Source organism: Pristis pectinata, chromosome 32 (genome assembly GCF_009764475.1).
Source record: "Pristis pectinata isolate sPriPec2 chromosome 32, sPriPec2.1.pri, whole genome shotgun sequence".
In the NCBI taxonomy this organism is placed as follows: Eukaryota; Metazoa; Chordata; class Chondrichthyes; order Rhinopristiformes; family Pristidae; genus Pristis; species Pristis pectinata.
The window spans coordinates 1140422-1155778 of NC_067436.1; the positions used below are offsets into that span (position 1 = coordinate 1140422).

General features: G+C 49.6%; 1 protein-coding gene across 18 annotated transcripts in view; it reads right to left on the minus strand.

The window, feature by feature from the left end:
- tpm1 (tropomyosin 1 (alpha)) overlaps positions 1–12279 on the minus strand; it is a 38626-nt gene extending 26347 nt beyond the window's left edge. For 2 of the 18 annotated variants that reach the window (XM_052042775.1, XM_052042774.1), the window contains exons 1-2: positions 11786–12255; positions 11349–11474 (exon numbers count right to left, since the gene is read on the minus strand). In XM_052042775.1, the coding sequence (XP_051898735.1) occupies positions 11349–11474; positions 11786–12151 (492 nt within the window). In that variant the 5' untranslated portion in view covers positions 12152–12255. Of the gene's footprint in view, positions 1–3839; positions 4103–11067; positions 11194–11348; positions 11475–11785 lie in introns of those variants that run through there. The other 16 variants (XM_052042781.1, XM_052042780.1, XM_052042785.1 and 13 more) reach the window with 15 other exon arrangements.
- Positions 12280–15357: the final 3078 nt, after the last annotated feature.

The following is a 15357-nucleotide window of genomic DNA, read 5'->3' on the forward strand; positions in this document are numbered from 1 at the left end:
TGACAGCAGGCAAATTTCACTCCTGACCCAGAAGGGCAACAATCTAGCCAAGCAGTTGTGCCTCCAACAGCTCGATTCCAACTGTCAGCAGGATAAGTGAGGTAATCATCAGGTCAGCAGGATAAGTGAGGTAGTTACTGGGAAAAAATTCTGAGAGCCAGAATTAATCTACACTTGGAAAGGCATGGATTAATCTGTTTAACAAATTTAATTGAATTATAAGGGGGTAACTCAGGGTGTTACTAAGGGCAATGCAGGGCGCACGTGTGAGACTGGTCCAAAAGGTTACAGCCCCTGGAATCCAGGGCAATCTGGCAAATTGGATCCAAAATTGACTTGGTAATAGGAGACAGAGGGTGATGATCAGGTATGTTTTTTGCACTTGGAAGCTTGTGTACCTCGACGATGGGTGCTGGAACCCTTGTCATTTATCATATACATTAACAATTTGCATATGAATGTAGGAGACGTGATTTGTAAGTTCGCAGATGACACAAAAATTAGTGGCGTTGCTGATAATTAGGAAAATAGTCTTTGGCTACAGAATAATATGGATCAGTTGGTAACTTGAGCAGAGAAATGGCAGGTGAAATCTAATCCTGAAAAATGTGAGATGTATTTGAGGAGGACTAACAAGGCTAAGGTGTATGCAATGAATAGTAGGGCTCCAGGAAATATTCGGGAACACTTGGTGCACTTGTCCAAGGACCCCTGAAGGCAGCAGCCCTGGTAGATATGGGAGTTAAGGCAGCATACAGTTAATGAAAATCAAAAAATAGATTCTGCAGTCTGAAACGAAAACAGGAATGCTGGAAACACTCAGCAGTATCTGTGGAAAAAGTGACATTAGAGTCAGATCCAAGATCCTTCACCGTACTGGGCATTTTGGGTAATTGTTTCGGGGCACAGAATGCAAGACCAGGGAGGTTACAGTACAATTATACAAAACATTAGTTGGATCGCAGCTGGAGTATTGCATTCAGGTCTGGATGCAACTGCACTGGAGAGGGTGCAGAGGAGATTCACTAGGATGTTGCCTGGGACATAGAGTTTCACTACATGAGACAGGATTGCCTGAGTTTGTTTTCTTTGGGGTAGAGGAGGCCGAGGGCAGACCTAATTGAGGTAGACAAAATACTGAGGGGCATAGATGGGGTATATAGTGAGAAACGTTTCCCCTTAGCACAGGTATGTATAAACCAGAGGCAATAGGCTTAAGGTACAGGGTAGGAGATTTAAGAGGGGAAGGAAGAATTTTTTTCCACCCAGAGGATGGTTGAAATCTGGGACTAGTGGATGAAATTGCTCTCACAACATTTATGTATTTAGATAAGCACTTGAAATGCGTAGAAGGCTATAGGTCGAGTGCTCAAGAAATGAGATTAATGTGGATAGGTACATGCTGGCCACCATGGTCAAGGTGTGCCGAAGGGTCTGTTTCTGTGCTGTATGACTCCACAATTCTACCCTTCTTTATAAAGTGCTCTCTACCACTTCCTTCTTTCCCCATGTTTAAGCCTTTACAAAGCCGATAATGATTTTTTTTTGTTTTACAATTCGCTTTTACAACTTGCTTCTCAGAATTGTATGCCCTTTCCCCTAACTATTGCCACATGATTAAAAAAAAGGCACTAACAGGAAGCTGTCCTTCAATAGGGCAAAAATAATTTTAGATTGGCAAGTTATAGGCTTCTATTTAGAAAAGGAGCTATAAAGATTAATGATTGTACAATACAGATCTTGGCACTAGGATCAAAGGAACATCATCCGAGTCACATCAAGAAAGGATTTCACAACAGCAAGAAGGCACGGCAGTGAAGGAACCACACAGGAACTTGCCTTCATTAGCCGGGCCATAGAATACAAGAGCATAGAGATCGCAGTACAACATCATAAGATTTTGGTTAGGCCACAGATGGACAGTTCTGATCTCCACACTGTAAGGAGGACACTAGAGAGAATAGATTACAGGGAGATCAGTAGGGGAATGGGATTGGTGGGGTTGTTCCGGGAGTCAGGAACACTAAGTAACCTTCCCCACTGAAACCAGAAAATATTAATGAAATGAACACAAGCCTCAACATCCACCTGGCATAGAATTTGCTTCTCTATATGATCACACAATGCCGTTATTATGTAAACATAAATAAGAAGAAACAATTTAGCCTTTGGATTCTCTTGAAAAAAAATTAAAAGGTTCACAAATGATTAAACCGAGCAAGTGTAGGCCCCGGGCCTTCAGCAGGATGCTGGCAGATCCCATGGCTCAGGTCTACCTTTCCCCCCAATGCTCAGAGTGTGCAAAAGCCTCCCTCAGCTGGAACACGCACACCACTGAGCACCCACAGACTCAGGGAAGTATAATCTTGTAAAGAATTGTGAATGTGAAGATATTTCTTCTTCTCAAGACCCCTTGAGATTCTTCAGCCAAAGCAACAGCTTCAGCATTCACACGGTCAAACCCTCAGTAAATCTTGGGCATTTCACAAGAGCAGGGAAACAGGAGCAGGAGGCAGCCACTCGGCTCCTCAAGCCTGCCGTGCCAATGGCTGATCTACGCTGACTTCAACTCCTGCTCCGTGCCAGCTCCCCCACACCCCTCAATTCCTTGGTCTCGGCAAAATTATCTGTTCTATGTTCTTATGTTTAAAATTTACAAATTGGCTATATCATCATTTTCAATGGAGAATGCATCAAATCATTCCATTGCAACTTTCTACAATAAAACTATGCAGTAACTTGTTGCAAATGACTTTATTTCATGTATTCTATGTTCTCTCTCTCATTTTTTTGAACTCTAGCAACATGAACGAATCTTGCCTAGCCTCTTCTCATAGAACAACTTCCTTATCTCAGGAATCAATCCAGTGAACCCTGATCTCCCAAACAGACCAAAGTTGCACACAGTGCTCCATATAAGGAATCAGTGCAATGTTTGCAGCACTTCCTTGTGTTTGCAATGGAGACCAGTGCTTCCCCACACAAAACTCCCCACCTGTCAGTGGAGAGGAAAAGATTAACTGGGTAACACAGACTCACAAGTATCTTGGGGGACACATGGGCCAAGTCTTTTTGGCAGACAGTTTGAATTGGGACTCGGCTCCCACTCGTTTATATTCCCCTCTCAGCAGTAAAGTGTGCCTTAGCTTCCAAAGGAGGCCATTCCACTCACATGTGATGTCAAGATAAGCTTTTGTTAGGTTGATTAGCAATCTTTCAGCAAACAGACCAGGACTGAATTTATTAAAAAGATCCTTCTTTGTACTGCCCACTCAAGACTTGCTTCAAGTAAGGCCAATTGATTAAATCAAATCAGTCTCCCTAAACGCCAGACAGCACAGCACATCAAAGACGCCTCAGGGCCGATTCGTCAGAAGTGTAGCACAGTTTCATCTCCCAAATTAATTCCTGGGCCCAAGGCCGAGATTAAAGGCACAAATGAATGCACCAATATATACAAAATAAGGGTTTAACCTTTGAATGAACCCATTACTGTAATTAAACTGCACACCACCGTGACCAAATTAAACGGAGCTTCCTGAATGTAAACACGCCTTCAAACACAGGCAAAAAGGCCAGCTTGAACCACAAAAATTAGGGAACAAGGCAAGGTAAACATTTAGTTACGAGAGAAAACTGCAATTAAATATCAATCTAGAAATGGAACTCAGTTTGCAAAACACGTAAGAGGCTGCATCGCCAGCCTGCATCCCCCTGCACCGAGAACCAAAGCTCGAATCTTCAGTGGTTTGACCTCCTCTGGCTTTGGTGAATCAGGCCGCTCGGTCCCCGCCTCCCTCCCGCCCGTCCCGCCCGGCTGCAGGGTGACCGGCCCTTACTTGCTCTCGGCACTGTCGCTCACTCTCCACCTCCCTCTGCAGCCTCTCTGCTTTCTCCTCCGCCACATCTGCCTGGTCCTGCAGGCTCCTGATCTTCCTCCTGACCGCATCCACCGACATCGCGCTGACCATTGTTCGCTGCGGCACCGCCCGCACCTCACACCATGGCAGCCCCAACCTCGGGCAGGTTCACACACTGGCCCCTTACACCGGCTCCGCTCCCTGATCCGAATGCACTTAGCACCGGAAGTAACCCAGCGTTTAACCCCCTCCTGCCCACGGTGAGAGAGAAGCGGCGCCGGGAGGGCAAAATCAGCGAGTGTCTGCGGTCCCGCAGCCCCCGCACCTCGAAATTATAAAGGTGGGCTTGCACTCTGCAGGACCCTCCCCACCCCAACCCCCAACCTAACCTAACCCCCACCCCAACCTAACCTAACCCCCACCCCACTGCTCAACCTCCCAGGGAAATCTGAGGAAGCCCATCGCCCCTGATCCCCTTCCCACAGACGCTGCCCGACCCGTTGACTGGCTCCAGCCGTCTGTGTGTCAACCTGCCCGATTTTCACAATCCAGTCCCGCCAGTAAGTGCTGCCGATATGGTCGCCCACACCGCACTGTGCGTTACCTCGCCCGGCGTTCACCTGGACTTTAACTGAAGGCCGAAGCCAGTGCAGGCATCAGCCTGGAGCCGAGCCGAGGGAGGGCTGCTGCCGGACCGTCGGGCACTTCTATTTTCAACATTCTTATAATTCACTTTCTGATACTAAACTGTCAGGTGAACCAGGTGAGTGGGGGGCGAGCTCGGGAAGGGAGGGGGGTTCCTGGTGTGTTGAACGGAGCGCGGCGCAGATGCCGAACCATCGTAATTTTCAAATTGTGGACCGGATTATCGGAGTTTTCCGCTGTCAAAGTTCGATGGTGGGAAATGCGGCCACTAATCCGCAAACAAGCTCCCACAAACAGCAGTGTCACAGAAATCACCAGGAAATCTGCTTTCTAGTGAGCTTGGCCTTATTTATATGCAACAACACAAATTCATGATTTTGGTAAACAGCAGCTTCGAACCAATGCATAGGGCAGGTGTTGTTGGCTTCAAATGGGTTGTGTGGTCGATAGTGGGGATAGTCTCAGGCTACAGGACAATGCTCAACAGTGGGCAGAGCAATGACAGGTAAGTGTGAGGTAATTGCACATACAGTGAATGGCAGGGCCCTGAGGAGTACTGAAGAAGTCCCAGGATCCCTGAAAGTGTGAGCACGGGTGGATAACGTGATGAAGGAGACATATGGGATACTTGCCTTCATCAGCCAGGGCATGGAATAAAAGAGCAGCAAGGTTATTGTCCAACTTTCTGAAACAGTGGTGAGGTCAGAGCTGGAGTGTGGATGCCACGCAGTAGGAAGGATGTGATAGCCCCTGCCTTTGATTCACATAAATTCTAGGAGAGCAAATTTTATTCTGTTACCCGAATGACTGTAACAGAGATGCTGCCCATATAGGAGTTGGGTCATCATGATAGAGTTGCATAGATTGTTGGTTAGACCATGCTCAGAATATCGTGTGCAGTTCTGGTCACCGTACTATAGGAAGGATGTGATTAAGCTGGAGAGGGTACAGAAAAGATGTGCAAGAATGTGGCTGGGACTGGAGGGTTTGAGACTGGATCGACTTGGACTGTTTTCCCTCGAGTGAGGTAGGCTGAGGGGTGACCTTATAAAGGTTTATAAAATCATGAGGGGAGTAGATGATCAGTGTTTTTCCCAGGGTAGGGGAGTCTAAAATTAGAAGGCACGGATTGAAGGGGAAAGATTTAGGGGGGACCTGAGGGGTATGTTTTTCACACAAGAGGGTGTTGGGTGTGTGGAACGAGCTGCCAGAGGAAGTGGTAGAAGTGGGTACAATTACAGCCTTTAAGAGACATTTGGACAGGTACATGGATAGGAAAGGGTTAGAAGTGTATGGGCCAAATGCAGGCAATTGGGACTGGTGCAGAAAGGCATCTTGGTCAGCATGGACAAGTTGGCCTGAAGGGCCTGTTTTTGTGCTGTATAACTCTATGATTCTATGAATAAACAAAGTGTGGGGAGTTATAACTATTCACAATGATATTTATCTCAGACAATTTCATAATCACGTGACTGTTTGTGGGGACTTGCTGTCCATTAGTTAGCAGCAGCATTTCCAACAATACAATTCAATTGGTGTTGAGCTGGTTAGAGGTTATAAAAAGTTTAATTGAACAAGTTTACAGCACAGGTTACTGTTCACCTGTTTCTGGGAGCTAGTTACTGAAAGCACACAGAAGTGAGGAATGTTTCATCCAGTGCTGCCGTTTGACTTTGACAGTGATGCTGGAGTCATGGACACAGAGAGACAGCATGTAAACAGGCCCTTCAGCCCACCACACCTGCACTGACCTTCCAGCACACTAATTACACCCCGACCTGTTTTGTTCTCTTCACTGTGTCCCATTAACTCCCCCAAGCCCCCACATGAGGTGTGACCTGCAGTGGACAATCAGCCCACAAATCTGCACACCTCTGACATGGCAGGAAACCAGAGCACCAGTTTCCTGCAGTACAGCAGTGACTACACTTTGGAAATTAATTAATTGGCTGGACAGATGTTTGGGATGTTTTAAGAGACATACAGCCCAGAAACAGGCCCTTTGGCCCATGGTGTCCCTGCCAATAATCAAGTACCTATTCATCTCATTCATCAGCACAAGATCCACAGCACAATGTGCCCTGCTGATTCTAGTGCTCATCCAGATGCTTCTGAGATGTTGTGAGAATTTTGCATGAACCCATTGCGCATTATGGCTTAGTGTTCCCAAACTAGTGAAAAGGCGGGAATGGTGTGGTGAAGGTGAGGCAGAGTTATTCCCCACATCCAACCCCTTTCCAGAAAGTATCCCTTTCTGGAAACCAGGTTCTGCTGATGCTGGAAACTATAAACAAAATACTGGAGGTACAGAGTTAGATTCAGTTGAAGTGTTACATTTCGGTAGGAAGAATGAGAAGCAGCAATATAAATGAGAGGGCACAGTTTAAAAACAGGTACAAGAACCTTTGCACAATTAATTGAAAGGTCAGGTTGAGAGAGCAGTTACACAAAATACAGGTTCCAGGAAACTGGGAGTAGGCAGAGGACGTATCACTGTGAGAAAGTCATGATGAAGTTTTATAAAACACCGGCTCAGCTGCAACTGAGGAATTGGTCTGGTTCTGGGTGCCATACCTTAGGAAAGATACAAATGTTCTAGAGTGGGTTCATAGATCAGTTCATAGAGCATGAAGCAGGCCTTTCGGCCCACAGAGTCTGTGCTGATCATTCGGTACACATTTACACTCATCTATGTGCATGGTACTTTATTGTCCCCACATTCCCATCAACTCCCCCCAGATTCTCCACTCACCCACACACTGGGGGCCAATTAACCCAGCAACCTGCACACCTTTGAGATGTGGGAGGAAACCAGTGTGCCCGAGGGAAACCCATATGGTCAAAGGGAGAACATGCAAGCTCCACACAGACAGCACCTGAGGTCAGGAATGCATCTGGGTCACTGGAGCTGTGAGGCAGCAGGTCTACAAGTGGCACCAGGTATAGGAGAAATGTACCCTGTCCTTTGGGTAATGAAAATCAAAAAACTGCAGGTGCTGGAAATCTGAAATAAAAACTGAAAGTGCTGGTAGCATTCAGCAGATCAGACAGTATCTGTGGAAAGAGAAAGTTAAAGGCCAGCACCATTCATCGGAACCTTCACTGACAAAGGATCCTGGACCTTTTTTTTTCCAGTGTTTTCACAGATGCTGCCTGCCCTGCTGAGTTATATGGGTACAAAACAAACTGCTGGAGGAACTCAGTGGGGCAAGCAGCATATGTGGCAGGAAAGGAATTGTTGACATGTTAAAAATTCCTTCTGCCTCCACAGATGCTGCTCAACCCACTGAGCTCCTCCAGCAGTTTGCCTTTTGCTGCAGACTCCAGCACCCGCAGTCTCCCGTGCCTCTGAGTTATGCAGACTGGGTAGATTGGTGAAGCCGAGGTTGTGCTCCTTGTAAAGGGGAAGTTGTGAGGGGATCTGATAGACCTATATAAAATCATCTAAAGTTAAAAACAGAGTAGATTGAGAGAAACTGTTCACAATGGCAGAAGGGACAAGCAACAGGGAATGTAGAATGAAGGTGATTGTGAACATGGAACAGGCCCTTCAGCCCACAATATTGTGCTGAACTTATTAAACTAATAATTAAACATCTAACTAAACAAATCCCTTCTGCCTACATAATGTCCATATCCCTCTATTCTTTGCATATTCATGTGCCTATCTAAGAGCCTCTTAAATGCCCCTATTGTATTTGCCTCTACTACCATGCATCCCAGGCACCCACCACTCTCTGTAAAAAAACACTTGCCCCACACATCTCCTCTGAACTTCCCCGTCTCACCTTAAATGCACGCCCTCTAGTATCAGATATTTCAGCCCTGGGAAACAGATTCTGACTCTCTACTCTATCTGTGCCTCTCAATTTTATTAATTTCTGTCAGGTCTCCCCTCAGTCTCCACCCCTCCAGAGAAAACAAGTTTGTCCAACCTCTCCTTATAGCGCATGCCCTCCAATCCAGGCAGCATCCTGGTAAACCTCTTCTGTGCCTCCACATCTTTTCTGTAATGGGGTGACCAGAATTGAATGCAATACTCCAGATAAAAGAAACCTTCTTAACAAAGCAAGTGATTAGAGTTTGGAATGCACTGGTAAGGGCAGTAATGAAAACAGATTGAACTGGTGAGTTCAAAATAAAGCTGGATAAAGATCTTAGAGGAAAGAATTTGCAGAGTTTTGTGGAAAGGGCAAAGACTGGGTCAAGCTGGGTTCCTCTTAGGGAGAGCCAAAATCAATTTGATGGACCAAATGACCCCATTCTGTGCAGAAACCATCCTGTGATTCTGTGGGGTTGTGGTACATTGGAGGCATATCAACTAAAAAGTCCCACTTCCCAACTCTCAGTCCATAGGCCTGAAGGGAAGGGATCATCCAGGTGCTGGGGGTTTTGCCTCCAGAACCCTTTCAGGCAGTGAGTTCCAGATACCAACACACTCTCCCATCTCTCCACCTGTTAACCAATGACCATGAACCTGTGCCGTCTGATACTGACTACTCTGCTAAGGGATCTAGGTTGTTCCTCTTCATACTTTATGGATCTCCCACAATTTTCTGCACCCTCAGCCTCCTTTGATCTGAAGAACACCACCCAGCTGAGTAGGGCTTTGCTCGTAACTGATACTCTAGCATTACAAATCTCCTCAGTCTTTCTCCAGTGCTAACCTGTTGCATGGTGACCACAACATGTTTGGGGGAGTGTAGTTTGCCTTAGCCAATAATGTAAAACATCCACTTGCTTTTAAGGACCTTCTCCACACATGGATGGATATCTGATTATTAACGTACATTTTCAAGAGAGGTGAAAAAACGGAGGTACCAAATCTCTCTGCCCAGGAGCTACAGGAACCAGACTGTGACCTCTTGGACCAGAAGCCCCGGAGTCAGGCTATGATGTATGTCCAGGGTCTTAGAGGTCAAACTGTGACTTCTCCCCAAGAACCTCAGGGGTCAGACTGACCTCTCTGCGCCAGAGCTCCAGGGATCAGTATAACTTTAGAGGAGCCCTTGGGTTCACACTCTATGACCTCTGTTCGAGAGCCCCAGGGGTCAGACTGTGTCCGAGAGCCCCAGGGGTCAGACTGTGACCTCTGTCCGAGCCCCCCAGGGGTCAGACTGTGACCTCTGTTCGGGAGCCCCAGGGGTCAGACTGTGACCTCTGTCTGGGAGCCCCAGGGGTCAGACTGTGATCTCTGTCCGGGAGCCCCAGGAGTCAGACTGTCAGGGGAGTGAGGATTCAACTGTTAGGACCAGGTTTTGAACTGTCCTGAGCCCAGTTGCCTGCTGTCAGACTTGCCATGAGCGTTGAGGAGAGCGTGTTCCCAGATCTGGGCTGTGGCCAGTGCTGAGTTGGCTGTCCCGTGTCACGGGGGTTGGGGGGGATTTGGCCGCAGTCTGCCTGGGATTGGAAGGATCAGCCTGCACTTTCATTCCTGACTGACATCCAACACCGCTCTGGTACACATGGTCTCACACCGTCAGTACAACCTCGGTAATGGTCGAAGTAAAAGGGCTGGGAGGGTGACTGCGTCCCTCTTACACTCGCCATGGACACCGGGCCGTCAAGACCTCTGGTCAAAGGGAGCAAGGGGAGTTTGATGACTTTTCACTGAAATAAACCGTCCCGGTCCAGAAACGGTGCCACTGACTCTCAGCTGTTGACGTTTGTGCCGCAGTCTCTCCTCGGGCTGTGAGCGAGTCTGGGAGAGCTCCCGAGGGTGAATTAATTCGGAACTTTCTCCGAGAACATTGAAGCCAGGGACTCTCCCTCTCTCTCTCTCGGGGAAAGATGAAGGATTCTCTTTCGGGGAAGGGGCTCCGCCGCAGTGGAGTAGCCAGCGAGCCAGCCAGAGATGTGGCGGATTCCCTCTCAGCCTGGATCTGACTTTCTGCTCAGCCCGGGAGCATTTATCATGGTGTGAATACCTTCAAAATTAGAGGAGGATTTACACGTGGCACTTGTTGAAGGCTGAGCTGCTATCTGTGGCCCGCATTGTTCCCCTGATCCCGCGACCTGTCAGCTTCTCTGCTCCCAAATGCCACGGATCCAAGTGGTATTCGGAATAGTCCACATACTTTTCCTTTTAAGGAGTGTAACGCACCAACGTGATCTGCACTCATGTTACAGGCCGGTGTCGGGGCTGGGCGGGGGGAACGTGTAGGTGACCTCCATCAGCGGGACCCCCTCCCCATATCCTGTGGCCTGACACTGAGTGACGGGGGGGGGGGGGGGGGGGAGGGGTAGTCAAACCCCTGGTCCTGCAGCCCAAGTTCTCACCTCGGCCAGCCCGGCCCCAAATGACACAAATAGGTCAATGCCATATAAAGGCCTGCGCTATATTTACACCCCTGCTCGCTTCGTGTTTACTCATCCTGCCTGAACCCTTGGGGGATTATTTTTAGGCTCCGTCTTGGGGTGGTTGCACGGTAAGAGGCAAAGGGAGTGACACACTACAAGCGGCAGGCACCTGCTGTGAGGCTGTTCATGCACCGAATGGTGAGCGGAGTCGCGCTGGGACGGCGTGACCGTGTGCAGCTGTAACGCCGCCCTGTATACTCACATCGGTGGCTTTCTTCTCGGCCAGCTCCAGTTTCTCCTGAGCATCTTTCAGAGCTTCCGAATATTTATCGAGCTCGTCCTCTGTCTGTTTCAGCTTCTTCTGCAGCGACACCAGCTCATCCTCCAGCTTCAGAGCGCGTTACACGGGCAGAGAGTTGAGCAGAGAGACAGAGCAGTGTAGCGGGCCGTGTGCGCGACAGTCAGCGAGGTACAGAGACAGGGAGAGAGAGAGAGAGAGAGAGAAGCAGAGACACGTTAGGAAGCGTCCGTCCGCCCAAATACCTTAGCGGCGTTCTCCTCCGCCGCCAGTTGCCTCTCCTCCGCCTTGTTGAAATCTTCCAAAAACTTATCCCTCTCGTCCTCCACCGTCCGCAATTGTTTCTCCAGTTGCAAAGCTTCATCCTCAAACTACACACAATTGATGCACAGATTAAAAGGGCTTTAAACACACGGTTATCATTACCCCCAGACGCTGCCCCCTCGGAATTTAGAGCGAATTGAAGGCTGCTCCCACCCCGCAGAGAATTTCGACACGTTACCGGACAGCAGCTCTGTGGAGAAGCAGATAAATCTGCTTCAGTCTGACCAAACGCGCGCCTCGACCGATGTTAAGCGCAGCACTGCGCTTTTCCCGCAATCCGCGCATGAAGTTTGCCAGTGTAACGGGAACGTTAACGATCTGTCCCCGCTGCGGGGACACCGCGCCCTTCCTCCCCAACCTGCTTGCTCCGGTCCTCGGCCGCCTTCTTGTCCGCCTCCGCTTGCTCGGCTCGGTCCAAGGCGTTCTCCTTGTCCAGCTTCAACATCTGCATCTTTTTCTTTATGGCCTCCATGGCTGCTGTGTGTGGCGGTGCCTTGCAAAGGGGAGAGAGAACAGCGAGGACGGAGAGGAGGGTGCAGAGACAGGGGAGAGGCAGACAGAGAGCCCGAGCGGTCCCAGAGCAGGGCTGAAGTGCACCAGATCCTGCTCTGGCCTCAGAAATATCTCCTTCGTAGGGGGGGCAGACGGAATTCCTCAGGACATTTAATACTTTTTTGGAAGCAGTCGCAGCCTGCGCTACCCTATGGCAATCTGGCTCCAGCATCCGCCAGCTGATTTGTTGGTGGGAGCGCTGACCAGCACCATCACCGTATATGGGGAGCGGCCGTGGGCTCCCGCTCGCCGTCAGCACATTCCCTCCCCTCCCTCAACCTCAGCGCATTAAAAAAAGGAGTCTCCCGTCAGGACAGGAACTGGGAAGTCTCCCGGCAGGAGAGGGCACCCGGACAGGGATACCGGCAGAGGGATGGGCGTCTCCCGGCTGACGAGGAGGAAGGGTACCCGGAGGCTGGGCCGAAAGGAAAGGAACTCAGAGCACTTGGGAGTCTTTCCACTGGACAGGACATTAGAATAGACATGGGGGGTCTCCGAGAACACAGGGGCCGGGTCAGGGATGGTGAAGGGGGTCTCTCTGCTGAACTATGAACGGACGCGTGAGGCCACCCACTGAACTACAGGAGAGTTGTTCAGCAGGAAATTTCTTCACATACAGAGTGAATCTTTGGAAGGGTCTGCGGGGAGACAGTGCCACAGGATGTTCAGGACAGAGATCCACAGATCCTCGGTTATTAAGGGAATCGAGGGATGTTGGTACAGGAACATGGCGTGGGGGTAAAAGTTCTCGCAATGACAAAGCAGGCATTGGGGCCCCTGCTGCTTCTATTTTTATGCTCTTATTGCTGGAACTGGGTGAGAGAGGTCAGAACACGGGGGGGGGGGTGATGGATTTGGGAGCTCCTCAGTGAGGCAGGACATGAGGAAAGGGGAAGGGTTCCTCACAGAACAAAACAGCAACAGGAGAGGAACAAGGAACCCAACAAGTGACCGAGTCACCGGGACAGGGGTTGGTCGTCGCCAGCAGATGGGACACTGGGAGGGGCAGGGGCCAGACTGGGAGGACAGGGGCTGGACACTGGGAGGACAGGGGCTGGACGCTGGGAGGACAGGGGCTGGACACTTGGAGAGGGGCAGGGGCCAGACACTGGAGAAGGATAGGGGCCGGACACTGGCAGAGGGACAGGGGCCAGACACTGGGAGAGGGACAGGGGGTGGACACTGAGAGGATAGGGGCCGGATACTGGGAGGACAGAGGCTGGACACTGGGAGAGGGACAGGGGCCGGACACTGGGAGAGGGGCAGAAGCTGGACACTGGGAGATGGACAGGTGCCGGACACTGGGAGAGGGACAGGGGCTGGACACTGGGAGGAGGAAAGGGGTTGGACACTGGGAGGAGGAAAGGGGCTGGACACTGGGAGTGGGACAGGGGCTGGACACTGAAAGGGCAGGGGCCGGATACTGGGAGAAGGATCGGGGCTGTACATCGGGAGAGTGACAAGGGCCGGACACTGGAGAGGGGCAGGGGTTGGACACTGGGGGAGGGCCAGGGGCCGGACACTGGGGGAGGGACAGGGGCCAGACACTGGGAGGAGGAAAGGGGCCGGACACTGGGGGAGGGCCAGGGTCCGGACACTAGGAGAAGGACAGGGGCTGGACACCAGGGGAGCAGACAGAGCCTCCCAAAGCATGGGGCCAGGATACAAGCACTGAAACTCAAAAACTGCAGATGCTGCAAATTTGAAATAAAACCAGAAATTGCTGCAAACACTCAGCAGGTCAGGAGACAGCAACAGCAGAATGGGATAAGTCAGCCGGACAGGACACAATTAGAGGAGCTGGAAGTTTCCCAGTTGGAGAGGAACGGGAAAAGACATCAGGAGAAGGTCAGGGAACCTCCCAGCAGAGCAACACACGGGATCCAGGATCAGGATCAGGATCAGGATGTTTTCCTCATCTCACCATTCTCATATTCTGAAAATCCAACAAATTGAAAATTAAGAAAAACTACTGATGCCTAAAGTCCAAAATAAAAATAGGAAATGCTGGAAACACTCAGCAGGTCAGGCAGCATCTGTGGGGAGAGGAACAGTTAATGTTTCATGTCTGGGAGCCTTTGTGAGAAAGAGAGAGAAAAGAATGTTGTTCCTCCCCTCACCCTGCCCACCTTCGCCCTCCCGACCACTCCCCACCCCTCCCCTCCCCACCCCTCACCTCTCCACCCCTCACCCCGTCCATCCTTTGCCCTCTTCACCCCTCCCCCACCCCCTACTCTCCCTACCCCTTGCCCTCCCCACCCCTCGGCATCCTTCGCCCTCCCCACACCTCATGCTCCCCACCATCTCTGCTACCTGAACTAGTTTGAACCCAGCAACGTGTTTATAGCTCATTATCAATCTGTACCTGCGTCCCGGACATCCCCACTGAGCTGATCAAGTCCATTAAGAATTTTGCAAGTGTTAATGACATTTCATCTCACACGTAATATCTTGATAATAAACTCCTGAACTACTCAATCTGTCATCAAATGGTAAACCTACCACCCTAGGTAAATGAGCCTTCCCTCTGTGGTAGATAGAGACCCAAACTGTCCACAATACTCCCACCAACACCCTACACAATTGCATTAACACTTCCTTGTTCCAATAATCAAACACTTACTTTTGAAAGACTAACATCATTTTCATCCTAATCCCCTGCTGCAGCTGCATGTTGGTGTTCAGTGACTCTACTCTGTCACAGAGATACTTCTTAAATGTTCTGAGAGTCTTTGCCTCCTCTCAGGGAGTGCATTCCAGATCCCAGCCACACTTTGTGTGCAAAAGATCTTCCTCAGATCCCCTCTAAACTTCTTACTCTCACTTTAAACCTATGCTCTGTAGTATAATATACATCTGCCATCAGAAAAGTTTCCCACTATCAGCTCATAGCCCCAGAGCCTCCTCAATTCCAAAGAAGACAAACCCAGCCTATCCAGTCTCTCCTCATAACTGAAATATTTGATCCCAGGCAACATTCCGAGGAATCTTCTCTCAACCCTCTCCAATATTCTTTCCAGAGTGTGGTGACCACAAATACATACAGTACTCCAGCCATGGCCTAATCAATGTTTTAAAAGTCACACCATAACCTCCCTGCTCTTATCTTCTATGTCCTGGCTACTGAAGGCAAATATCCCACATCCCTTCTGAACCACCTGTGTTGCATCTCCAGGGATCTTTGGATGTACACCAAGGTCCCTCTGTTCCTCAATGCTCCCTTTGGTCCTACCGTCCATGGTGTATGTCCTACCCTTAATTATCTCCCCAAATGCATCAACTCACATTTATATCGGGATCAGGTTGCATTTGCCATTGCTCTTGCTATCTTACTGACTCATCAACGATTGTCCTTCAGACTAAGGCTACTCTCCTCAC